The sequence below is a fragment of the Dermacentor andersoni genome, chromosome 3, assembly GCF_023375885.2.
Source record: "Dermacentor andersoni chromosome 3, qqDerAnde1_hic_scaffold, whole genome shotgun sequence".
In the NCBI taxonomy this organism is placed as follows: domain Eukaryota; kingdom Metazoa; phylum Arthropoda; class Arachnida; order Ixodida; family Ixodidae; genus Dermacentor; species Dermacentor andersoni.
In genome coordinates, this window is record NC_092816.1 from 104,038,655 (window position 1) to 104,065,542 (window position 26,888).

At 49.0% G+C, this 26,888-nt stretch overlaps 1 protein-coding gene across 1 annotated transcript in view; it reads left to right on the top strand.

The window, feature by feature from the left end:
- The window catches only part of LOC126541306 (uncharacterized), a 167,088-nt gene that overhangs the window by 84,198 nt on the left and 56,002 nt on the right, over positions 1 to 26,888 (top strand). Inside the window, exon 3 of the mRNA XM_050188033.3 lies at positions 4,929 to 5,075. Within this exon, the coding sequence (XP_050043990.1) occupies positions 4,929 to 5,075 (147 nt within the window). The remainder of the gene's footprint in view (positions 1 to 4,928; positions 5,076 to 26,888) is intronic.

Genomic DNA, 26,888 nt, shown 5'->3' on the forward strand with positions numbered 1-26,888 from the left:
AGGACTCAGTACGTTTGTACAAAATCGTCAAAATCGTTTCAGGGTCCCTTTAAATGCAGGCTTCATTAAAAAAGAAATATTTTGCTTTACTGACTCAATGGCTGTCGCTGTCGTGCGCGTTGCTCACATATCAAATAAAATTTGAGACCCCCCCCCCTTCTCCTCACCCTCTCTCCTTCCGCTTTTCTCCACTTTTCCTCGCGGAAGCTTCAAAAACTGGTCTAGTTGGTTCTGCGTGGTTCTAAGTATAACAGCGCGGCTTTTTGAACGAAGAGAAACCTGTAGAACAGACAAAAACGAGCCCTTATCCTTGTCTTCTATGCTTTCGTCCTCGTTTAAGAAGTTGCACTGCTATCTACTCTGGTTGCAGTGTGACAAAACGAAACAAAATCGTTCGAAGGCGCTGGGGTTATACTCAAGCGGCAGACTCACGTGCAACGTACATGTCTCACGTGTACTTATATTTGTAGTAGCCAAGGCCATCGTCATAGGCGCGTACATTTCAGGCTTTGCGGCAACCGAGCCGGAATGTGCACCACAGACTGCCTGATTTAAGCGACAACTATACACACGAATGGCACGTATTTCGGAAAGAGGTTCCAAGTGCGTGGTCGGATAACTCGCATACGCGTATATATAGAACGTTAGGTTCCAGTAAGCGTTGAATTAGCTTTAGATTGCATTTCTGTATATCCTCAAACGTTTGCGCTATGTCAGTAAGTTACCTAGTTTCCAGGAAAGCTGCAACTACAAAGGTTCTGCGCAATTCTTCTGCAATTTAAATCGCCAGCGATGAACGGGATCTTTTACGTCGACACGTTAAACTGATTCGGTGATCTCGGAGCTCACGCTCTGTTGGTTGCCAGCTTTGAGTCGGAAGTTCGCACCAAGAGAGCGCTCGACGTTCATAAATTGCATGAGCAGATAATAATGACATTTTGGGAGAACTTCAGCATGGCCTCAGAACAGGTAGGCATTTGGGTGGCAACTTATTTGTCCTTGCTAAGTGTATTGAAATATCCAGAGTAGAAAGGAGACCGTTACTTCTGGCCTTTTTAGACATTACAGGAGCGTATGACAACGTAGACCGGGACATTCTGTGGGATATATTCTGAAAGGGGAAGGCTTGGACGAAGATTGTATGCGGCTTTTGAAAGAGATTTACCTAGAAAATACCGTTTGTGTTGAAGGGGAAGGGATGAGGAGCGAGGAGAAAGTTGATATCGACAAAGGACTGAGGCGGGGATGCCCTTTATTCCCACTACTGTTTATGATGTGCATGGTGAGTACCGAAAGGGCGCTTGAAGGAACTAATATCGGCTTTAATCTCTCATACAAACGGGTGGGTAGAGTAGTAGAGCAGCAGCTTCCAGGTTTGTTCTATGCGGACGAAATTGCGTTGCTAGCTAACAAGCAAAGTGATTTGCAACTTCCGGCTAATGTCTGTGGAGAGGAAGGCGGGAATTTAGATCTGAAATTTAGCGTAAAAAATCGGACGTTATGGTATTCAGTGAAAACAGTGAACAGACAGTGGCGATACAGGACCAGGAAATACCTCGGGTAAAAGAATATGAACACCTTGGTACATAGATAACCGAAGGCAATAGATATATGGAAACACAGAAAAAAAAAAACAATAACAGCAAAGGGGTAGAGAAATGCGGCCATAATGAAACACAGAGCGCTATGGCGATACAATAGGTACGAGGTGCTCCGGGGTATGTGGCAAGGTGTAATAGTTCCAGGACTTACTTTTGGAAATGCGGTTGTTTGCTTGAAATCAGGGGTACAATCAGGAGTCGATGGAAACCAAAGGTCAGTGGAAACCCTCGCATTGGGCGCTCACGGGAAGACTACAAATGAAACTGTACCGGGTGATATGGGCTGGACGAGTTTTGAAGTCAGAGAAGCTCACAGTAAAATTGATTACGAAGAGCGACTGAGGAATATGGAAGAAAGTAAATGAGCTGGGAGAGTTTTCAGGGATTTGTGTAAGAAAAACATTGATTCACAGTGGAGGAAAATAACTAGGAAGCCTCCTACCAGCAAGAATGTGACCTGTATGCTGAGCAACACGGCAACAAAGAACGTCAAGCGGAAAGTCAGAGAGACGGAGATAATCTTAAGGGTGGCGGCAATGGAAAAGAGACCTGCTATGACTAACTACTTAAGAGGAAATTAAAAGCGACATCAGGAAAGAAACAATTTATAATAACTCAATTGGAAGCTCATTACTTTTCGAAGCGAGATCAGGGTGCCTTAGAACAAGCACTTATAAAGCGAGATCTAAGAAGGAAGAAGCATGTGCTTACTGCGGTAAAGCTAGGGAAACGATGGAGCATGTTTTATTGGAATGTGAAGATATGTGCCCAGCGGTCCATTTAGGCACCTCTGGCCTCCTTGAAGCACTTGGATTTAGCGAGAGCAGGGGGAAAGTAAATATGTCCGTAGTAGTGATTAGTAAACGGCGATATGAAGATTGGTGGAAGAAAAGTAAGGGAAACGACAAACAACGGAGGCGTGCAAAAAGAAAGTTCACAATAGGGGTTTCGAAAGTTTCGTTATGGGAATTCATCGTGGGTGTTTTTTTTAACGTATGTAGGACATTAGGCAATATAATAACAAGAGCACGGTGGGGCAACCCACCGCCCCGTTGCGAAGGAGACACTCATAGCATCCATCCATCCATCCATCCATAGTGCTGACATAGCGCTATATAAAAAAGAAAGTGCCAGCAGTGAATGCTCTTGCGAAATCTGAATTTGCCAAACTGCATATTTTTGTTTATCTCGAAACGCAACGCATTTGAGGCCTTTTTCTTTTTTTTTCATTTTCTGTACTCTTCTACAATTCGGGACACGTAAAAGGGAGGTGTTCCGTCATGCGAGCTGCCACCGTGTTTTCACATTGGCATCGCGCCAAAGCCGTGCCCACATCTTTACGACGGCCTTCTCGTTCAGCAAAGCGTGTTTCTCAATGTAACTAGCGCTTTTGGATGCCTTGTAGCCCTAACTGACCACTTTAGCTGGATGTGATGTTTTCATTTAACGCCCCTTTAATTGCACGAGAAGGTGACGGAGCGTATCTCGCGCGAGCCCGGTTTTCTGTTCTCCTCGCTTATTGTTTCTCGTCTAGCATGCGCACATGGTCCTCGACAAATCCCATGCTTTTTCTTTAGTGACGTTTACTGTTGCCCTTGCTACTACGCTCCTGCTTTAAGGAAACTATATAACAATGTAAAATTAAGGTTTATTAGTAAACAATGCTACTGCAACAGTTTAACTACCACGCTTACCGCGTGAAAAGTTTAGTTAGCCAGAAAAGCAGTAAAAGAAACTGAAAACTGAAAGGCGACGCCTTGGAGAAGTTCCCGCACCACCTGGCCATGACGCCATGCACTTTTACTGCATATGTACTCGGTTCCACTGGATCGTTTTTCACTAAAGAATTACTGCTTTGCATAAAGGCACCAAAAGTTCAGTCCATAGCAAGTTTACGGAGTCGCTCGCTTCGCCAAAGTGGGCATAAATACGTGGAGATTAACTGAAATTCAGGGCGTTACGCTTGCACACAACTGCAGCGCTGACGTTTCGGTTTGCCCTCCGCGTTCTCCCCGCCGTATAGTAATCAAGCTTTTTTCCTCCAAATCAATGCGCGGATTCGGAAGGACGCCTTAGAAGTTGCGTTTGCGCTACTCCTTAGCGTTTCTGAAGTGATTGCGGCTTATAGAATGCGGTGCCGATGCTACAAAATATAGTAATAAAAACACCTATGGGCACTTTGCTGAGCTAAACTGCGACAGGCGAAAGCCTATCTATGAATGCCTCTGTAGCTGTTGTCTGACCTGTACTGCGAACGGAAGCCGCCGTGGCCCCGAGCATGGGACGCAATCACAGCCATATTGCTGCAAAGTTTGTTGCCGATGTACGCGCACCCCCACGCACTAAGGCCCCTTAAACTTCGTAATGTAGCGACACTCTTCATTCCTCCTTCATTCCTCCTCGTTTCTCCTCTCTTTCACGCTCCCTCCTCGACCGTGGCGCCGCCTACACTGCTCGAGCGTAGCAACGGCGCCAACATGCGCTCCTCGCCACTCCGTAGACGCTTCTCGAGTAAAAATGGCGCTGATGCACGGTGCGAGGGTCCACGTGATGCTATTAGGCCAATAGCGACGCGGCGTCGGCCTCGGCCAGAGCGCGCGAGGAGGAGGCGGCATTCTTCAAAGTGTGATGCTACTTTACAAAGTTTAAGGGGTTTTACCACGCGCGTGTCCGCGCTCTCCCACGCGCCCACTCGCACAGCGCTACTGGCATGGCGCCTCCTCTCCTTGCTCCCCTCGCCAGTGGCGCCTCCTCTCACTGCTCCCCTCGCCGGTGATCACCGATCCTGCGTCCACCAGGGACTGCGCCCGCACACTCATGAGCCACTAAAAGGCTTACGCCTTTAAAAAGAAAGAAGAACAAGAAAAAACGCAGGCTGTGTCGCTTTGAAAAGCAACTCGGTAACCTTCATTCTCCTGTTACACGATGTTACAGGATCGTAATGAATCCTAAACAAGTGGCCCACCTTGAGAGCTTGCCTCTTTATACTTCTCTTACGGTATGATTCGCGTTATACGATATTATATGACGATATGAAGACGGGGGTCTCATTTCATCCGCATCTTTTGTGTCCTTCCCCCGGTGGAGACTATAGTCAACCATGAAAGTTACTCTGATCAACTTCACCGCCTTTCATTTCTGATTTTTCTCCTTCCCCCACTACAGTTGCGGCCGCTGAGCTGTATCTTGCACACTTGCAGAATATTATAGCTGCATGCATTTTTTTTCCACTTGTCTCGGAAGACTCTGCTCTTGCACATACAGTTCACAAGTAATTGCGAGGGCGTAGCACATTGATGAATGTCTTTGTCCTTATTCTTTATGCAGACCATCCTGAACTCGATGCACAAGTACCAGCCGCGGTTCCACTTGGTACGGGCAAACGACATCCTCAAGCTGCCTTACAGCACCTTCAGGACGTATGTGTTCAAGGAAACGGGCTTCATCGCAGTCACCGCCTACCAAAACGAGAAGGTGAGCGAACGGCTTTAAAACAAGAAATGGCACCGATACCATGGTACCGATGTGACGAATGTATTATGCTTAGCCTGCGATAGCACAGATATTACATCAACGAAACTACCTCCCTGAATTCGCTTACTATCATCATCAGCATCAGCATCAGCATCATCTCGTTCCTCTTCACCTTGGCGTTCACATTCTTGTTGCGCCTGGATGCGTACTTCTGTCTTCATCGTTGCAGGTGTCTACGCGTCTCCACACATTTGATTGGTTCAGGAATGTCAGTGCTAAGATTACTCGTCGTTGGTTTTTTTTTTTTTTTTCTTTCTTAATTTGTTGTATCTCCCGTCATTTCCATCGCCTCATATGCGAATCAAAATCAAGAGTCACGGAAAACTACAAGTAGACTCAATACTGCCAAGGCATTCCAATGCCCCCAAGTATTGGTCAATCAAAAAGAAAAAAGCAAGCGCAATGCCTATACACGATGCTAACGCGAACCTGACACGACGGAAACACCATGCGAATGCAACGACGACATGTTATCGACGCGATACGAAAGAGGATACAGGGGGGGTATTTTATTGATACTGTACCTGGTGCGACTGCTTTACAGTGCTTGTACGGCTACAGCCAATCAATCTGTATGCATCGAACACACGTACAAGAGGGAGAGAGATAAAGAGAGGCAAAGACTGGAAACTTTGAGGAGGTTGAAACGGAGGTAGAACACACTTATTAGGCGCGTAGCTTTAGGCTACACAGGCGTCTTACAGACGGGCCATAAACGAGCGAGACACTCGAATTACAAACATGCGATAGGTATCTAATACTCGACCACTTTACAGGGTGTATACACTTCCCTGCTCGTCCGCGGGCGAAGATGAAAACGGAGATTCAATTTATTTTATTTCGCTAAGTAACTTAGGGCAATCGATCGCTTGCGCGCGAGACCGGACGAACGACTTTATTCATCTGGATAAAAGAGAAAAAAAAAAGTGGGGAAATCGAAGCAGACGATAACAAGACGAGTTCCAGCGCGAGCCCTCCCCGAGGATATATAATACCCTGGCGAGACAGGCAGGCCAGAAGGAGACACGGACGCCGATCGGGCGGATAGCCGGGAGAGAAAAAAATTGGCGAGGACCGAGAGTTTCGTACCTTCGTGATGGAAAAGCGGCAATTAACGTTTTACCGAGAAAAAAAAAATGAAAGAAAAGCCTGCAGGGCGTCGGTGCGAAAACGGTGTAGAAGAAGAAGGAGAAAGAAAGAAAGACGAAATTAAGAGGGACAGAAACAATAAATCGCAGTGTACGAAAGCGGCCGTCACCTTATAAGCACGAACCGGACTCTTGCGTCGCAACAATGCGTGCGTTTCGCACGCCATTAATCGCGTCTCGGACAGGCGAAGCGTGCTCGCCTGGGGGCCTCGAGTGTGAGGTATGTAACCGGCGCGAGATGGACGACGGCACACTCCGTCTTGGCTCCCTCTTATCGCGGTCTTTAGTCGCTGCACTCTGATTGCGCTTGACGACGTCGACGCGAGCCTGTTGCGGTCGCGGCCGCTAAACGCCTTGTGGTGTGCCGTCTGTCCCAGGTCGAACATGACCTGGAACAACTTGATTGTGTCTTTGTCGCATACGATAATTATGTAAGACATATATTGTACAGTGCATACCCCTTCTTTCTTTCTTTCTTTCTTTCTTTCTTTCTTTCTTTCTTTCTTCCTTTCTTTCTTTCTTTCTGTCTTTCTTTCTTTCTTTCTTTGAGATGAAGACAATGAGGAGGTTAGTCCACTCCACCGATGTTCTTTTTTTTTACGCTTCCGTTTTTGTCTTTCTTTTCTTGCTTCCGGGCAATGGGTGTGGTTGAGGCGACAAGGGGGTCGAAGAAAAGCTTATATAGTGCGTTTTTTCACCGCGTATTGCTTCTTTTAACTTTTATTTGAAATGCTCTCAGTGAGCCTAATGGCGTTACCGAGACGATTGGTTCATGTATGTATGTATGGAGACGTTAGACAGGCATGCTAAAAAAGATGAACGATGAGGATTGGTGGGCGACCGAGGTGGGAAGGTGCGCCACACTGAATTATTTAATAATGTAATGCACTAAATACTGATGGTTCCACAAACGTCCAGTGCTCGTCCGGTGCAGTGGTTGTCCCAGCAAGAGCTATTACCATCAGCTTTAGGACTGACCACCCAACGGCATCGACATTTGCGGAACTAGCTGCTCTTAGCGCTGCACTTTGTTTCGTCAATCGGGAACCACCTCGACAATGGTCAATCTTCAGTGACTCAAAGGCAGTCCTACAATATGTGCTATCAGCTCTGCGTCGCGGTCCATACGAACAGCTCGTATTCGATATTAGATTCCTACTCCAGACATCACATGAGAAATGACACCACGTGACGTTTCAGTGGCTGCCAAATCACTGCGGCGTCATAGGAAACGAAGACGCCGATAATGCCGCTTGGGCAGCTCTTGAAGACACACAGGAAGAGGCCATACAACTGCCACGGTCCGACGCAGCCAGCAGACTTCGAGTGCTTGCACAGGAGATGAGCCCTCTCTAGGGTGCACACCAATCAGCTAGACAATCGGAGCAATCGTCAATACCACATGCCCTCTTTGATGCATCTCTGTATGACAACTGGACTGCGCCGATGAGAGATCACTCTGCTTTATCGCTTATGGCTAGGGGTGGCCTTCACGAAATATTACTCATTTCGCATTGGAATGGCCGACAACGCTCTCTGCAATGCCTGTCTTGGCGAGGAGAAGCTAGAAGACATTCTGTGCGACTGTCCTGAATTTAATGTTCAGAATCAGTCCCTGGCGTCCCTTCTAGCGCACCTTGACAATAGACCGTTGTCAGTTGAAATGATTTTCACATGTCGCCGACAGAAGACATCGCCGTGAAGGCTACGAAGGGACTACTTCGGTTTTTGAAAGAGACGGGCTTGGACAAGCGGCTGTGACAGTGATATCACGTACTGTATACGCTAGAGTGACGGACTGTAAGTGACGATGTGTGTGCTGTGCTATGTGCTCTCTCTCTCTCTCTCCTCCCCATCTTTCATCCTCCATCCCGCTTCCATGTGTAAGGTAGCAAACCGGTCGAGCTAAACTGGTTAACCTCCCTGCCTTTCCTTCCTTTCTTTTTTCCTTCCTTCCTTCCTTCCTTCCTTCCTTCCTTCCTTCCTTCCTTCCTTAATGCGCTAAATGTAGACCGCAAGTTGCGCGCGGGAAAGGAAAATGGAGACGCACGGTACCCGAGAAGAATATTCTAAATTTAGCCGTTTTCATACGTTACGCTTAATTATAGATAAATAGAGGCCGCTTTTAACGCGAGAGAAAGCTTGATAAGCCAACGGGGGGTGACGCGCGTCGCCTTTAATTTTGCGCGCCAGCCGCTCCGTGACGTCACCAATGAGTATCGACAGCGTCTGTCGGCCCCAGAAAGTTGTCTGTCTGTAAAGAACTGTGACGTGTACACTCGTGAGCAAATGTATACGGATCGCGGATTGCGCGATAAAACTGATTTTCTCCTTCGCCTGAGTGTAACTTGAAATTGAAGACTGCAGTCCAAACTTGGCATCGCGGATTTTCTAGTGCACTCGTCAGTTTGCGTTTATGCCTGTTAACTATACCAAGAAATTCTGTTTTTTTCGGTGACCCTGCGGTCCGTATACTATTGTTCACGGGTGCACTTGTGAACCCCTGGCAGAGTATCTCGGCACATACAAATCATTATGATTATTTTTACGCCCTATACATACTCGTATATCGTCTCGTCCGCGGAGTTTACGTGTTTAGGCTCTCCTTATTTGTAGTCTTAATAATTTAAGATCGAAACAGTTAACACTAAGCCGTACATATTTGCCGCTCCAGATTTTTTGTCTCCACCTGTGAGGGATATCTGCAACTCCTGCCGGCGTAATTTGTATCTGTGAAATCACTTTTCTTTTGCGGGAGTGATTTCCGTGTGCTTAAATATGCTACTCTATTTCGTTGCGCATTTTTATTAATAAATAAATAAATAAATAAATATTTGCAACGTAATGTGTGAACTTTCGGAAACGCTTCCTGCGTCCAAAGGGATCCAGTTGCAAGAAAATATACTTCAACGTGTTGTGTTCATTTTCTTTCGTAACCTTAATTATTTAGCCTTTTCCCACCAAGTGAAAAAACACATATACTTTACTCGCTTAAAATAATTGTGTCCCACTTTAGTGGCCCTTTAACGTATCAGCGGCAGCCTGCACGCGGTATTAAATCTGCAGAACGCCAGTGCAGTCGTCGGTGCCCCGTGGTAACCTCGAAGTGGGGAATGGCGGCGCGCCGTGATGAACTGGATTTTAATCAACGGCCGATCATTGCTCTGCTGCGCAGTCCCGAGTGCGCGTCGCGTACGCGTGGCATGGATAACGAGCCCGCGTCTGCCGGGCTCTCTCTCTCTCTCTCTCTCTCTCTCTCTCTCTCTCTCTCTCTCTCGGCCGACAAAAACGTATGCCCGGTAGCGCTAACTCGACTTGACAACTACGTTTCTATCGAGCGCAATCTTTTGTTGTGCAACCCATGACATTGGAGACTTTCAGCAGTATAACAGGTGGTCGCGTTAATCAAAGAAACGGACAAATTGCCCGAGGGACACGTCGCAGGTCGGTGATAAAGCTAAGCTGGGCGAACGGGAACTGGAAGAAAATCCTGGGTGACAATGTGTGGTACGTGAGTGCTAATATGACCCTGAACGTCTTTTGCGGGGTAACGTTCTCTCTCGGTTTATTTTGACAAATAACTGTGCCGTTCTACGTGCCAAATCTGTGATGTGATCATTAAGCACGCCCTGGCGGGGGAGGGGGGGGGGGGGGAAGGCTCATACTGAGTGAAGCAAGTTGGTTCTGATAGTTGGTTTCGGACCCTGTTACCTCAGTAGAGATGCCCGAAGGGGAGGGCGGGGGAGCGCAGTCAGGAATAATTTTGATCACGAGGGGATCTTTAACGTGCTCCCAATTCACGGGACAGGGGCCTTTAGCCCCCATCGAAATGCGGCCGCCGCGACCTCGTGGCTTAGCAGTGCAACTCCATATATCCGCTAAGCTACTGCGGCGGATCTCTCTCTCTCTTTTCTTTCTTTTTTTCGATCGGGATTATGCTTCACGATCCCTTGTACAATTAAAAGGAAATAAAATTCTCGTATCAAGGATTACGGCACACGGAATTTGCGAAAAAACGGAATTCCTGCGACCCCTCGGCAATGCAAGGTCTCAATCTGTATAGTAGGCTTTACGACGTAATCTGTCCATCAAATTATGCTTAATTTGGTAAGTTTATTGGAGCCTACCTGTTTGTCGAATATCTATTGTGAGCGTGTACATAACTAAATGTGACATATAATTTGCGCATGTCCTTGCATCCGTGTCATTCTTTCATCACGTCCACGTAAGTCGAGCCTCTGGAATTCCGTTCTGTGATTATTCTTTTGAAGTATCCAGTGGACCGGACGCGCATCTCTTTCTGGCCGTATACATAGTATAGAGTGCATTGAAGTGTTACTGGATAGTAGCAGTACTTGAGTTATCTTCTTTTCGTCTAAACACGCTCTGCAAAGGCTATGAATTGTGTGCCCCCCAAAAGTAATGGACAATTAAGTTTATTTCTGTCTGTCTCTTTCCCGATATCTAGTTGCGTGAACTTTTTCTTTTTCTGTTTCGGAGGCTCCCGCGCTGCTTCCCTTGTACCGCGCCGTGGTTGCTCAGTGGCTACGGTGTAAGGCTGCTGAGCACGAGGTCGCGGGATCGAATCCCGGCCGCGGCGGCCGCATTCCGGTGGGGGCGAAATGCGAAAACACCCGTGTACTTAGATTTAGGTGCACGTTAAAGAACCCCAAAATTTCCGGAGTCCTCCACTACGGCGTCCCTCATAATCAGAAAGTGGTTTTGGCACGTAAAAACCGATAATTCTGTTTTTTTTTTTTTTTTTTTTGCTTCCCTTGTAAAAAATTATTCGAGTCGGTACAGATGGTATGTATAGGACTTCAAAGAGATGCTGTTTTGGTGGTGGTGGCGGGTATTAGCAACAGGCTGGTTTATCCTATAGTGAGTGACGCCGGCTGTCGCCACCAACTGAGCGTCTCTTGCAGTGACAATGCATGGGCTGTGTTTCCACATCTGCCACGTGTAAACGTCTCTTCAGATGTTTTCCACTAGTCGATGTGGTGCGGCCACCGAAATCTCGATGCGAGCGCTCGCATTTCATCGATCCGAATCTGCAAGCGCGGAGAGCAAAAATGATCCGATGGGAGGGGGGGGGGGTCATACAGGAAGTTGTTGCTCACACGTCACATAAAACCTGTTCCGGAAACGGTGCCTGACCGTATTACCCTGCACGTATTACCCTCCGTAGAATACCCACTTATCAAAGGCAAACACGGCGGTAGCAACGCCACAATGCTGGCTGCTGTAATCGAAGTCTTTGTCCACTCTGGTTAAACCCTGCGCGGCAAGATGGCGCCACCAACTCGACCATTCACGCTTATACGTCTGCGGCATCTCGGTACTCCGTTAACTACAATACGCTTACTTACAACCTAAAGCTACGTAAGACCTCTATGTCTCTGGCTGCCTTAAGGGTGACGTGCGCTGCTTTCGCTTTTTCGGCCGTATAAAATATTTGAGCGCATTACGCTATAGCGCTCTGCGCTATGTGAAACAGCTATTGAATGTCGTCTGCTTCGGGGTGCCACTACAGCATGGTCATCGTCTCGTCCAACTGTGCAAACGAGGAGGTAATTTCAAGATGGCCACCTTTCTCTTGATTGCACCGATAACACTCCCGCATTTCGTCAGATATTTGTAATTCCTCGTTGATGCGTGCGATTGTTCAATTCCGTTCGCTGCTGGGGCCCCAGATTCCACGTCCACGACGTCCTGAAATTCAATAGGCCCATCGTAACAGAATTGCCAAATATTACGCGAGTAACGCTGACGATACCGATCAAGCGCGGTGATAACGGCGCGCGCGTCTATCTGAAATTCGGCATAAAGTCTTCTTGCTGCAACGTATCGAACGCAGGCGGCGGCGATATATGCCTTATCTCGCGTGAAACCGGATATTAGATGAAATGCGTCTCCATCCCGAGATGCAAATTGCGCACATCAACTGGAGGACCAAGAGAAAGAGGGAGAGCGAGAGAGCAAGGGGGAGTGAGTAGCAGACAGTATCTCGAGCCAGTAGTGTACAGCAAACGGGCAGCGTGGGTATAGGATGTCGCAGGCTGAGAGGAGGTATAATCCAATTCTGGCCAGCAGGCATTGAAGCTGCAGCGTGCTTTGACGCTGTTAAGATCGGCCCGCTGAGGTGCAAGTTTTGCTAGCCAGTTGCGACAGCGGTGTCAACTTTTCTTGGAAAGCCACCGTTACGCTCTAGCCTCGGCGCCGTTGTGACTAAACGTGATCGGCGGACCAACTATTGTTACTGAACCCGCCACCGCCGATCTGATCTGCTATGAGCGGGGGGAGTTGCCGAGGGAACGTCTCCGGAGGCCCCTTCCCACGCGCCATTCAAGACGCAAGACAATGGACAACCGGCGGCCGCGCTGCGTGGGTCAGCTCGGGGAATCGGATATGCCGTTCCTGACGTCAGCTCCGAGTTCTTCGAAGGCCGTCTGACGTCGGTTGGGGACCGTGAACCTCGCGCAAAGAGGTGTGTGTGTTAGCCCTCGTCTACGGTGCCTGGTCGAACGTTTCCCTCACCTTGGGATCGAGGGAGGAGCGAGTGCTTATAAACCGCTGTTGTTCGGCTGCTCAGTGAACTTTCTCTCGCAGTCATGCTAGACTGATGAACTGCAACGTCCTTATGTAGATACTGTAAATAAACCCATATTCCTCGCTCTCGATGAGAAGCAGTCCTTCCTTTCAACAACGTCCTCAGCGTGGATAAGTTGGACGACGGCATGGGCCAGCTACCACCTAATTCATGCCTGACTCCAATCTTGACAACTGGTTACGAGCGGTAGGATTGAGCCCCCCCCCCCCCCCCCCCCCCCCCAATCCTTACAACGGCTATATACAGCTTCGAGCCCAAGTAATGGGACGCATTTGGAACGCGCGTTTACGACTTGACACTATCTCGCGTCGACAAAAAAAAAAAAGACAGCTATGAAAACAACTATTATCGCTATAATTTAACACTCTGAATGCGAACCTGTGAGAAACGCAACGGCTTGCTTCGAGTGCAAAAATAAAAATTAAAAAGCGTGACTACGTTTTTATGATGATGATGACCTTATTTCTTGCTAGGGACGCGACACCCTTAGTCCAGGCTGTTTTCAACTTTTTCTTTGTGCCAGCTTCCCGCCAAGCTTTCAGTCAACATTTCGTTTGGGCAGTCAAAGTATAGTCTACATCGTTCCTATACTTCGATGCAGTTCGTTTTTGCTTTCCTAATATTTCAGGCTTACGGGGCACTATCGATCACGATCGAACCCGATCGGGACCGACTTCTTCGATCGCGATTGCCTCACTTCTGCCGCTTTTACAAAGCCGCCAATAGCTACATGGAGAAATTCGACCCACGCACGATCACGCCGACGGCAAACAAAAGTTCCCGTGCGCGCCTGTTATAAAAAACGCCAACAGTGCAAGAGAGGCTCGAGCGTGGCACTTGCCGGCATCGTTGGCCAGGTTGAAACCCGTCTATTGCGTGATATATAAAACCCACCACCCACCAACATCGAGCTGTCTGCTTATAGGCCGCTTCGTTCAGGGGTGCCGCAGTCACCTCTGCTCTTTGTTTCGCCCTCTATACACGGCGAGTATTGGAACGCACCCAACATGGATGTCGCATGCATGCTATACGTGTCCGAGTGCTTCCGATGCGGTCTATCTCTCTCTCTCTCTTTCTCTCTGCGGTGTCGGCGGTTGACGACAGGAAGGTTACGTGACGCAGCCAGGTGCTGAAATGGCTCTGATAAGAGGAGCGTGATCTTGTCTTCAAGGCTTTCTGTTCTCGCAAAAAGGCATTATCTATGCGTGGAAAAAGGAAAGCAAGCGAGCGTGTGCTCCGCTAATGTTCTTCTTTACTTGAGATGCTACTTGGGATGCAGCACATATGCTTAAACCCTCCCCTCCCCCACTCCATATGGGATTACACCATCTCTCTCTCTCTCTCTCTCTCTCTCTCTCTCTCTCTCTCTCTCTCTCTCTCGTCTTGCGTACTATACCATTTGGCGCTGTAGGCAGATTACGGGAAACGTGGCCTAAGACTTGGCGCCGGTATAATTGCGCTACGTGTGCTCCATTTCGTACATGACAGACAACGCTTCGAAAGGCTACACAGAGACCTTTTTTGGCTGCTCGCGTTCACGATCGAAATATAGTGCGCCACATGTGAAAGAAATGTATACGTATGCGTCGTGTAATTCAATGCAATATTCATCACCACCATGTAAAGCCAGAGCAGGCAATGAAGCCAAGGAAAGCACAGGGGTGATTAGCTGCGGTTGAAATTAAAATGTAGAAAATAATGAACAAAATGGGGGAGGAATGTGGATGAAAAAAGTACTTGTCGCCGGTGGGGACCGAACAGCATTTCTAAATGTACAACTTTCTTTCATTCTTGTTATTTTTTTTTCGACAATATGTATTCCTATGTGCCCGGCCTTCTGCGTTGCTTCTCTTCTATTTCTTTCTGGTTCTTTTTAATTCTTCCTATTTCTCTCTCGTTTTATTTATTTTTCGTTTTTTTTTTCTCTGCTTTTTTTTACGAATGTACTTCAGATTTAGCCTGATTTTGTTTGAATGTTACGTCCTTACTTTGTGACGGAAACATTAATATGCCAGTTCGACATGTTCCACTTCAATTTACTCAGCTTACGAATTCTGCAACCTTTTTAAGGCGAAAGCCTTAAGTTCCTCGTACCCCCCGATAGTCTGGAAAACGCGGCGTGCGGTACTGAAAGTCACGTGAGCTCCCCTCGCGCGCATGCGCGCTCGTGCCACTGCTCTGGCTCCGATGTTGTTCATCATGCCAAAAAAAAAAAAAAGAATGAAATGACAAAGTTAACTAAGATAGCGTTGATTCCGGCGCTCGAACCTACGACCTTCGGTGGGAGTCGATCCCTCGACCTTATTTGGAAGCCGAACCCACGACCTTCGGTCTTAAGGCGAAGTTAACTTAAGCACCGTTAATTAATATCGAGTTAATTAAGGCGCTCAAACCTACGACCTTTGGAGGGAGCCCAATCCACGACTTCTGGTGTTAATTAGGCCGAAGTTTAATTAGGGCCCATGTAATTATGGGGGCGTCAATTAAGCCTCTGAAACCCACGGCCTTTGGTGGGGAAAACAAGTAATAAGAAGTAACAACGCATTCGAACGAGAATGTCAAGTTATTTAATGGAGATCGCTTGAGCGCGCAGGCTTTCGTCTTCACTCCCTTAGGCGTATGCTAAAGTGATCTGTCAATTGTATTTATTTATTTATTTATTTATTTATTTAAGTTATCTCACAATATTGCATGCCTGATAGGCCCAAGCGGGAAGGGAATGTGAAAACAAAGATTAGTACAAATGCAGGTTCACAAAAACGAGTTCACATATAGCTCAGACGCGAGGAAAAAATATTTCAACGAACAAAGAGAACAAAGAGGTCTAAAGCAACAAACATTCTGTTCGAGTGTTTCGTGGAAATCGGCCGCCTCAAAAATGTATTTAGGAAGAACGTTACAGTCTCAAATCGTCTGTGGAAGAAATTTCTGTGTTCAGCAAATGTCGGTTTTAGTGCATGACCATTATCATAATTATTTGCTGCTTGTTGCGGTTGACGATTTCTCAAAATGCGGGACCATCGGAAAGCGATGCAGGCCTGTTAACAGATTTGTTATTTTCTAAACACCTGTCCGCTCTACACACTGAATGACATCTGTGGCATTCACTGTAAAATAATTTACACCCAAAAAAGTGAAAAAGGGTGTAAATGTGTCTATAACTCACACCCTTAGGGTGTTATCTATGTAACGGGCACCCTAAGGGTGTCAGTTATAAACATATTTACACCCTTTTTCACTTTTTAGGGTGTAAATTATTTTACAGTGTTATGGACAAACTTACGGGGATTTAGCTTCGGAAAGCTGTGTATGTATGCTCCTGATGTTGCGCCGACGTTAGTCATTGCCCATAGTCTGAATGGCTGTATAACTTGGGAGTTCTCTGTGCCGGCATAGTTGCCAAAATGTTTGATATATTAGTTATGAGCGACCGCATTTGGGAAGACCTTGATTTAGTGGTTTGCTGAGCTCTAAATTCTACGGCTGATCACGTGCTGTTGTACACATCCTTGTAATGCGCACCGTCACGATGTCGCGTAATGACGAGGTTATTTGAAATCGGCAACGTTCACCACATAAGACGCGCCAACTTCGCACGTAATCTCCAAACCGAGGACGAGAACTCGCAAGTCATTTCGTATGCACGAACGGTTCGCAAGAAGTGGCCCGATCGTGTCAAGCATGTTATGAAGCATATCTGTATATAGTAAAGGTGACAGGGCAGTGGTACACAGTGTATAAAAACGAGATGCGTCCTTAATCGAGTTTCCATGTGTTCTGTTAAATCTTGTTATTGTTGAGTTGTCCTGAGTCGTCTCTGGTATTTATTTCGTAATGGTTATGGTTCCTCGGACTTTGACATCTTCACACCAAGTACTCGCGATCGCAAAAATTTGTCAGATTTGTGGGACTTGAATTGTTTTACATTTGATACTTTCTATGCGCACCGAGTATTTTGCAGCGTTCGTTATCTGTGCATATATGCTTTGGGCGCCGCAATAAACGATCGAGTCCAGTAAAAAAAAAGTGACAGGTATATCGAAACATAACTATATATATATATATATATATATATATATATATATATATATATATATACGCAACTTAGTGGACAGCTCTGCGTTAAACTAATCTTTAATTACATTTCGGTTCGGTGCTATGTCTAGACGACGATCATAAAACGAACCTACGCTTTGGTGGTACGTGCAAAACGTCCGAACGCGCGCTTGCACCAAAAACCGGGGGGGGGGGGGGGGGGGGGGCGACGAAGAGGGGGCACACGCAGACCGGTGTTCGTAGAACGGCGCGCCCCCCTAACGGTTGTGGTGCAAACGGAGCGTTACTGAACGTGACTGCAGCCAGTAGTTATAGTTATCCCACAACGCCGCCGCGCCTCCTCTTAATTCCTACACCAACCTTCCTCCATTTCATTTTTCCTACCCTGCGTTAACGTTAGTGATATCAATGCTCGCGTTCTCTGGCGCGCATTATTTATTAACGCCGCTATTAAGGGCGAGAACGTAGTATACGCGGCCTTTTTATGTGTGCGCCGAAACGAGCTCACCACAACAATTGCTTCGAAGTGGGACAGACAGAACGGCGGCAGAGAATAGTAATAGTAATAATAATAAAAAATGGAGGAAAACTGATGCCGGCCTCACATTCGACCGCAACTGACCACCGCGGGTATAATACGCTCGACCCCGTCGTCCGCGCTCGTGTCCATCGACTCGCTTTAACGTGCGTCCAGAATCAAAAGCCACTCTTACGTGGCCGCGGGCTGTATACGGTAACGCGGCCATGCACACCGTGAGCGCGGCGCCTTCCCTAATCGCGGAGGCGTGGTCAAAAAAACGAAGCGACGCTCTCGGTATACGCTATATTCACGCGCGGACACCGATCACGTTTCTTCGTCGCCGCGGGGTGGAAAAGCGCGCGCGCGCGCGTCGGGCATGACTCCCCATAACTCGTCGCGATAAATAGAGGACAGCCTCGTATACGCGCGCACACACACCCGGAAACCGCGGCGGTGGGACCGCAACGCGCACGACGCGAACCCCGTATAAGCGACCCGGGCGCCGGTCAACGCGTGACGTACTACACGCGCAGGTGCTCACGAGCATGCCCCCGACACTCTCGACCCGCTCGCTACGCGCGCTATGGGCGACGATCGCGCACGGTTGACGGCGACGACGTGGGACACGCCCGCGCATCGCCACCGCAACAACCGAATACTTTAGCGCGCGCGCACACACACACACGCACACACAGACACACACGTCTATAGGTGCCTCGGTGTCGCAAATCTCTCTTGCTCGCGCTCTTTTTCCTCCCCCCCCCCCATGTTTTTCTTTATCTCGCTTCGGCGCTTTTGTATCGTGTGTATTTCTTCGCAGTGCTTCCTTTCTCACGCGCGCGCGCGTGTTTTTCTGAGGGGTTGTGCGCTGTCACCCCGACGCCTGCAGCGTTCCGCGGGTGCTGACAACAATACGCGTTTGCCAGATTAGGCGGCGTGTGTGTGTGTGTGTGCTTTCCTTTTCTTTTTCGTCGGCACTTCCGAGAAGCACTGCAGGGTTTTGTCGCCTTTGCCACTTCTTCTTCCTCGCTTTTATGTAGCGGCTCTACGCGACGTTGCCTCGCGGTTGTGCCGGTAGCGGCGGGGCCTCTCATTTCGGTTAATCGAGTAAACGTGTAAGCGACAAGGAGCGCGCGCGCTCTACAACCGGGAGTCGACGTGGGAAGCGACGGCACCGCACCGGTATAGCCGCCATGACGGGGGCCGCTCGCGTTAGCAGCGCCTGTGGTGCCATCTTTTTTTTTGTTTCCTCTAGACTCGCGTGGTGCGGGAGCAGCGTGATGCTAACAGCAGCAAAGTGGCGGCAAAAAGGAAAGTGGCTTGCTTCGTTAGGCTGATTAACCGCCCCGTTCTGATTGTCGCGTTGGCGCTCTGCCGACCCCACCACTACGCTATAGGCCACGGCGGCTTCTGTAAGCGCTTTGCTGGAAGCACGCGCGTGTGTGCGTGCGTGCGCGTTCTTGTAAAGAAAAAGCGGGGACGACAGTCGGCAGCAGAGCGAGTCGTCGTGATTGGGAAGCGAGATTGGTGCACGGGCGTACGTGGAGGACATTATCTCCGTGCGCGCTTTTACGCACCTGTCTTGCGTGGAACGCGTGGAGGAGGCTGGGAGAAGTCCGCTTCTGAAGTTATCTTATCCCCGGTGTGAAGAAGCCATTAAGGCTGCGAAATCTGCCTCGCTTTTTGAACTCATGGCTTTTCTCGTTCCTCTTTTCATTTCTACTCTTCTGTTCTTTCTTTTTAGTCAATTAGACCCTCCGTACTTGTATATTCTTCGTTCGAAGAGCATTACGTTGAAAAGGTGGCGCATCTTCACGGGCTCAGCGCCAATCTCTTGCAGCCGGTACTCGGTGCTGGACATTGAGATGTATATATAAGGTCGCACGTATGCGGCAGCTGTAGGTGTACGAATGCCCGAAGCTATTCGCCTGCAGCTCTGTACGCAAGGTTAACGGAGTTGTTATTGAATCGGTGGAACATATGCGGAGAAGAGGGTTCTCGTTTTAGATATGCTTACCACGCATGGCATGGGGACTAATGACATCCGATAAGCTTACAAAAAACTCATGGTACAGTGATTCCAGCAAGTGCAGCTCGCTTGTTCGTTGCTGTGTTTCTGTCAGTGGACGAATGAACAAACTGGGTGTGTTCTTAAATATACACTATAGCAGCGCACAGACGACGTCTGAGCAAAGGAACCTCGTAACACGGGCTTATTTTCTGCTTAACTTGCAATGCAAGCAATGTGAGCAATAAAAATGGCGTAAGGTGAAGGGTCAGAATGCTGAGGTTGCGTTCTAATGCTCACCGTAGACGGCTAAATAGACGACTAAGCGGGCAGCGGCCGTATTAAGTCTTTCTCCAATTCTGAGGAAGCCGGTAAAAGTAAAAAAAACGGTGCTGTGCAAGCAAGATGACGGCTGAGCAGAAGGCTTTGAATCTCGACGGAAAGGTCGTCTGCGCTCACAGGAAAACACTTAGACATGCCTTCTTACGCACCTAGCGTACGCTATAGGTTGCGGTTTTCATGGGTTCGCACACGCAAAATCTTGAAATACAGCGATAATGTGTGCCCTTATTAGCTTCTTGTTGTCGACACGACTTGGCGTCACGTAGCAGCGACATCTTTTAGAGGGTTTACAGTGAGGAGGGGGGGGGGGGGGGGGAGACTCAGTAAATATCTTGAAACTTGCAAAGCTCAGTCTTCGACGCTCCTAAAGTACAACGTAGTCCATCTTTACAAAACAAAAAATTTAGCAGGACCCAAGAAAATTCCGTCCAAATCCGTGACGTCATGGCTGAGCTGGTGCGGGGCTACGTCGCCACTCGTGTTTGCGTCTTTTCTGACTAACCAAGCCTCTTTCTCTCGCTAAGAGCGGCTTACTTTCTGCTATTGTAGAAGAGTAATTCACTAATACAGCTTAAGTTCTTTTTCTCTATAGTTTTCCTCTATTGAACAGGTGAGGGGAAGGAGGGAAATTAAGTGGAATTAGGAAGGTGAAGAAGAAAACTGCATATACTGTTTTCTACAGTGCTGTAGACGAAAGACGGGGTGTTTGTTTCGGCAGACGTATCTTGCCCCCCTCTCGAGCGCATGGCGCTCGCAACGAAGGCTGCCGCCAGGACGTCTAGACACGTCTTAATCGTAAATCCTCTGTTTCCCCACCCCGGGTGGCGTTTTCGGCGGCACACAAGCCCGGAAGAGGAGAAAGGGGGCGCTGCGGTCGCCTCGAAAGCTAACACAGGGGACGCGGCGGGGGGCGGGGGAGGGGTGCTTATCGCGCAAGCGGTGCTTTCTCGAGAAAGGTGTGAAGAGACGAGTACTGTTCGGTGCCAGAACGGGGTCCTCCGCTGTGTGTGCCCCGCAGGACAGTAAAGTCGGGCTCTCTGTTGGAATTCACTGCCGCCGCTTTCTCCCAAGAAAAGGAACCCGGGGTGGCCCCCGCGAGGAAAAGAGCTAGGCCCACGTTTTAAAGAGAAGGCGGAAGAGGGGGGAGGGGGGGGGGGGTGTAATTGACCACAGCGTCGGCGGCCCGACGCAGAAGTATTTCGCCTTGTTCGCGGTCCTGTACGCTATACCTTCCGCATACCCCGACTACATTCGTGGTGCGGTGCAGTGAGGTGAAGCTTTAACTCGGCTCATTTCACAGCCGCTGAGACGGCGTCAAACCGATCCCTTGTGCCTGCGTTCCTTCTTTTTGCTTCTTCTTGGCGCGAGCTTTCGACAGGGGCTGGGTTGGGGAAGAAGTCGGAGACAGACCACCGGCCCGTTATCGGCGCTCGGCATCGGCAGTACCGTCGAAAAACCGCGCCGCGACGACTTGCAGCTTATGCCGGCAAGCGTCGTCTGCTTCGCTGTGACGAGGAATACGCCGGTCGGAACGAAGCAGGGGCGTGCTCTTCGTTGTATACGTCTGCACGGAGGTGTCTGCTCGGATTGTCTGTTGTACACGAATGTCCGGAACAACACACGGACTGCGGATGCGGCTATGGCTTCGGCCTGCCGAAAGAGACCCGCCACGCCGCCACACACCGACGGAAAGTGCGAGCAAGCCGCGCGTGTGAGGAGGACGTCCTTTATTTTTTTTTTTTTTCAGAAAGAAGATAAGATCTTGGAGAACCTTGTCGCCGCGTGGTTATCGGGTTCCGTGATTGTTTCTACGAAGAACGTTACGAGCTCAAGTCGAGGCGCCTCTGGGCGCACTCTCGCGTCTAGTGCGACTTTCTTTCTCTGTCATTCGCAGAAGTTTGTTTGTTCGTTTGTTTCTGCCTTCTGCTCATCTCAAGTTGTGCCAAGTGTCAGGAGGTGGTCGCGGTGATCTTGTTTGCGACAAGAGGCGATGCCTACGGGGCCCACACGAGAACGCACGTCTCGGTTCAAAGCCGACTCGGAAAGTACGTAATTGTGGGGCTGTATGGTGAAGCGTGGACCGTCTCGAATTGACTGGCGCCGCATGCCTTCCTGTGGTGCCTATAAGAAAGTAGCTTGAAGAAGCCAATGATCATGCAGCTAGCGATGGAAAGAAGAATGACAAGACGATGCCCTCCGCGACGGACCTCCCGAGGTCCTCCGAGCTGTGATGCAACGGGCTCGAAACATCGCCGGAATCATCTTTAGGACCCTGGACTGAGGGTTCCTCCCACACTGCTCTCGCCATTCAAATATTATTAATAAAGATGTTTTACTCTCAAGCGAAACACTAAGAGGTGAAAAAAAAAAGAGACAAGGGTAGGCATTAAAGGTGAAACGGGCATAGATAATGTTCTAGTTTAGATTTTAAAGGAAGTGTAACTATAGGCATGTAATGCGCAGAACCGATAACCTATTAGAAAAACACAACGGGCGCCACGGAAGGGACAGCACAGCTAAGGCTGACAGAGGATCAGATGTAATTGTGTGAATATCAAATCTTCAGGCTCAGGATATGTCTGGCTACCGCAAGGCAATGACACTCTAAATGTACGTAAGAGGCCTTAATACATCAATTTCCGCGTACATAGTAGGAACCCATTATACTTACATTACCTTCGAGCCCGCTTCGTTCAGGCTGGCTGTGAATTGCATCGCCAAAAGTAGCTTAATTAGGCATGTGCTACTACTGAAAATTGGGCACATTCACACACATCGCAGAGCCACCTTTATTCCTGCTTTCACCTAAATGTTTTCAGCAGTTTTCGCGAATCTGGGTGTTTGCAATGGCCATAATAAATAAAATATTTTCCTGCCGAGAATGAGTGGCATGTGCAAGCGTCACATGAATCTATTTGTTTAAACCACTGTAACGAATCACTTTTTTTTTTTTTTGCGTTGTAGCGTATCACGGAATGCTTCTCGGTCCTTTGCTTCCGGAACTTAAACTCGTCGCATTTCGCATGCGGTACATACGCATGGGTCTTCGAAGTAGCTTCACCACCCGCGCAGTTCTGCTATCCGGACATATCTAACCATCGTGTTGAATGACATTAGGTGCAGTGACGGAGTTTTTTCGCACGAGAGCTCTAATCGCCTATCGCCTTGAGCATGCAGGCCGGCTACAGAAGGCTTCTTCCTGTAAGTCCAATTCTCTCAGCATTATATAGAATGAAACAGGTTTATGTTGATGACAGTCTTTCAGGGACTCCTCTGCATTGTTTGGCCACATAACACTACGCCTCCGCTATGTATAAGCTGCTTCTTGCTGTGCCGCAATGTCACGCTGTGTAGCTCGGATTGAACTGAGCTGTTGTTGAGCTTGCAGACCACTGGGACCAAAATGGGTGCTGATGTACCCGCGAGAAATTCTTCTCATTCTAAACTTGGCTTCGCCGCATACGTGATTTGCCCAACTAGCGTCGGCACTGGCCAGTGCTAAACTAAAGAGCGAACGTACAAAGTGCACAAGGTAATACTAAAAATTTCCAGGTAATTACATCATTTGGAAGCCACGTTGATAGTATCTGTCCCGCAATTATGCTAGCTGTGAGCCGACTTAGAAACCGGGTGTTCTGTCATTAGTTTGGCGTTTTGCGGTAAAGCTAAGTGAATATTAAGAAAACTGCACTAAAGAGATGTAGTTGTAATCACATGCCATAACGCGCATCCAGCAATCCTGTCTTCATTTCTGTTTTCAATGCATCGTTGTATCTCTCAGTATTTAATAACTCATTGCTTATACTTCCCAACAAACAAAGAAATATATATGTGACAAAGATTTATTTGTAATTAAATAGAAAATAAATCGAGAGATATAAAGTCAGCCTTGTTGGAATCGCACCGCTGGCCCGAGTTGTTGGGGTCTCGGTGCTGACGCCCGTTATTGCCAATGGGTCGCAAGCCCCAAGGGTAGCGTTGGCCTGGCGGCCTGGGGCACTGGAAGCATCCGAAGGTCCCGGCAAAGCATGAGAAGACTGGTAACAGAACAACTGGTTTATTCTAACATAGCAAAAGAGCGGCCGGTCAGGTCGACCGGAGTGGAGAGACGGGAGAGCACGTAACTCAACAGTACAAATCGGAGCCTCTCTCCTGGCGTCCGGGGCAGCTGCTCTTATACCCTCGGCGTCGCGGTCCAAAAGGGAAGGGGGGAAGGTCACGGGATGAAGGTCACGGGACGGCGCAGCAGGAGCCCACGACGGCGCGAGCGGTTGAGCCGAGAGATCTGCTGAACCGAGTGTAGTGACGCATCGCCAACCTTCACCCCCACGACGGCGTGAACAGTTGAGCCGAGAAACGTCCAGGCTCCTCATTCGGGGAACTCCGCTCCCCGCTGCCGCGCTTTGACAAGCGAGGGCACACACACACCGCACACACGAAGACACGTGGCACTGAAACACGCCTGGACACGCTTGGCGGGTAGGCGTTGAGGCGGCGTCGGACGGGCCAAAATGTCCGCCGCTTTGAACAAAGCCCCGGCGTCCGTTGCATCCGCGCCGGCATTACCGCGCGTTGTAGGCGAAACATAACAGACCGCCCCGCCGGGGGAAGGAGATCCCGATGGTCAGGGGACTGCATCCGCTGTCCGGAGGGATGTCGCTCGATGATGCTCATAACCGAAGTTGGGCGTCCCTGGGCGTTTCTTGAGCGCAGCGCACAGAGAAGGCCTCGTTCTCACGTTCAGGTGCACACAGGACACTGCAAAGTGACTTCGGGAGAGTTGACATTTTTGTTCTCGTTTTCGGCAAGCGATAGAACCACGCCAAAAGTCAACCGCTCAGTCAGCAAGCACGGCACAACCCTCACTAAGCCCTGCCAGGCTCTTTCCCCTTTTTTTACTGCTGCCTAGTTCCTTACAGTAGTTTAGCAGCACTCAGAACGCGTCCACAAATCGGAAAATTGCACTAGAAAGCACATCATCACTTTGAAACACTACACAAAAGCAATAAGTTAAAAAAAAATCCTGCCTCAGGAAGAAAAACATCAGTAACAAGCAATTTTGAGGCTGATTCTCACGTTAGGGGCTTCGACTTAAGCCATCGGCGTTACCGTTGAGACTCCCCTTTTTGTAACGCACCTCAAAGGAATATTGTTGCAAAGCGAGGCTCCAGCGCAGGAGGCGGCCATTTTTGGGAGAGATGGTCTGCAGCCATTGGAGAGGGCAGTGATCCGTTTCAATGATAAACCTCGAGCCGGCTAGGTAACATGACAATTTCTGAACGGCCCACACGATACACGCACACTCTTTCTCGGTGGCGCTATACGCCTGCTCACGACTCGTCAGCTTACGACTAGCATACAGGACGGGGTGTTCTACTTCTCCATTTTCCCGTTGGCACAGTACAACGCCCATGCCTCGCTCACTAGCATCACACTGAACAACGAACCCTTTTGAGTAGTCGGGCGATCGTAGCACAGGCTGGCTTGTTAGGGCGCTCTTTAGGGCGCTAAAAGCTCTTTCCTTTGTCTCGTCCCAGACGACTGTTTGCGGCTCTGTCTTTCTTAGAGCATCCGTCAAGGGAGCCGCGATATCAGAGTACCTGGGGATGTACCTCTGATAGTAGCCGGCGACACCTAAGAACGACCGAATATCGGTCTTCGTGCGCGGTTGCGGGAAGTCTCGCACAGCGGCCACCTTTATTTCAGAGGGGCGGCGTCGACCCCGACCAATCACGTGTCCGAGGTAGACAACCTCGGCCTGTGCTAACTGGCACTTGGGAGCCATGACTGTCAAGCCCGCATCGCGCAGGCGGGTTAGCACTGCCCGCAAGTGCGCCATATGCTCAGGCCAGGATGCGGAGAATATCGCTACGTCGTCTAGATACGGTAAAGCGAATTCTTGCTGTCCCCGCAACACTTTATCCATGAGGCTTGAAAAGCAGTATGGCGCGTTCTTCAAACCAAAACTCAAAACTTTAGGACGGAATGTCCCCATTGGTGAAATGAACGCCGCATACCTACTAGCCTCTTCTGTAAGTGGAACCTGCCAATAACCCCTGACAAGATCTAGGGTGGAAATAAACTGAGCGCTACTCACTCTCTCAAGGCGCTCCTCGATGTTAGGGATCGGATAAATTTGATCCTTAGTGATGGAATTAAGCCTGCGGTAGTCGACGCAAGGACGAGGTTCCTTGCCCGGTACCTCAACTAAAATCAAAGGGGAGGTATAATCACTCTCACCCGCTTCAATAACACCGAGCTGTAGCATTTTCTTTACCTCAGCCTCCATAATATCGCTCTGGCGGGGTGACACCCGGTACGCCTTGGATCGTACTGGCTCTGGGGAGGTAAGTTCTATGTCATGAGTAAGGACAGAAGTCCTACCAGGCCTCTCAGAGAACAGACCTTGAAACTCTTGTAAGAGCTGGTGTAGTTCGGTTTTCTGCTCAGGCGACAGCGATGCTTTACTTATTAAGTCACTAATGACTTGATCGGTGTCTTTCCTGTTCGTCACTGAGCCTAGTCCCGGAAGCTCGACCGGAAGCTCTTCTAACTTTCCCGCATCGGGAATTTCCTCTCCAGTATCTGGTGCCTTTAACGCTACAGGCTCAATTTTATCCCGTTCGGGCGTGCTCCGAATACCAGCTTGCTGCGCCTCTGACCCTTTTTCATCGTTCAACAACGTCGGTCCCGCATCTACCGCCTTTGCAGCGAGCTCCCGAACCTTCGATCTGGTTAAGGCCTGAACGCTAGCCTCACCAAACAAAAGCCCCTTCTCGCGCAGGAGGTGATCGGACCTGTTCGAAAATAGGTACGGGTACTGGGGGGGCAGCATAGATGACACTGCGGCCTCCGTCTCAAGTGCTCCGAAAGGTCCTTCAATAAGCACTTTTGCTACCGGCAGACACACGCTATGAGCTTCCACTGCTTGCTTGATCCATGCGCACTCGCCCGTGAACATATCGGGTTCTACGTAAGAGGGGTGAACTACATCCATTGTAGCTGCGGAATCGCGAAGCACTCGGCACTCTTTCCCGTTCACGAGGAGGTCTCGCATGTAAGGCTCGAG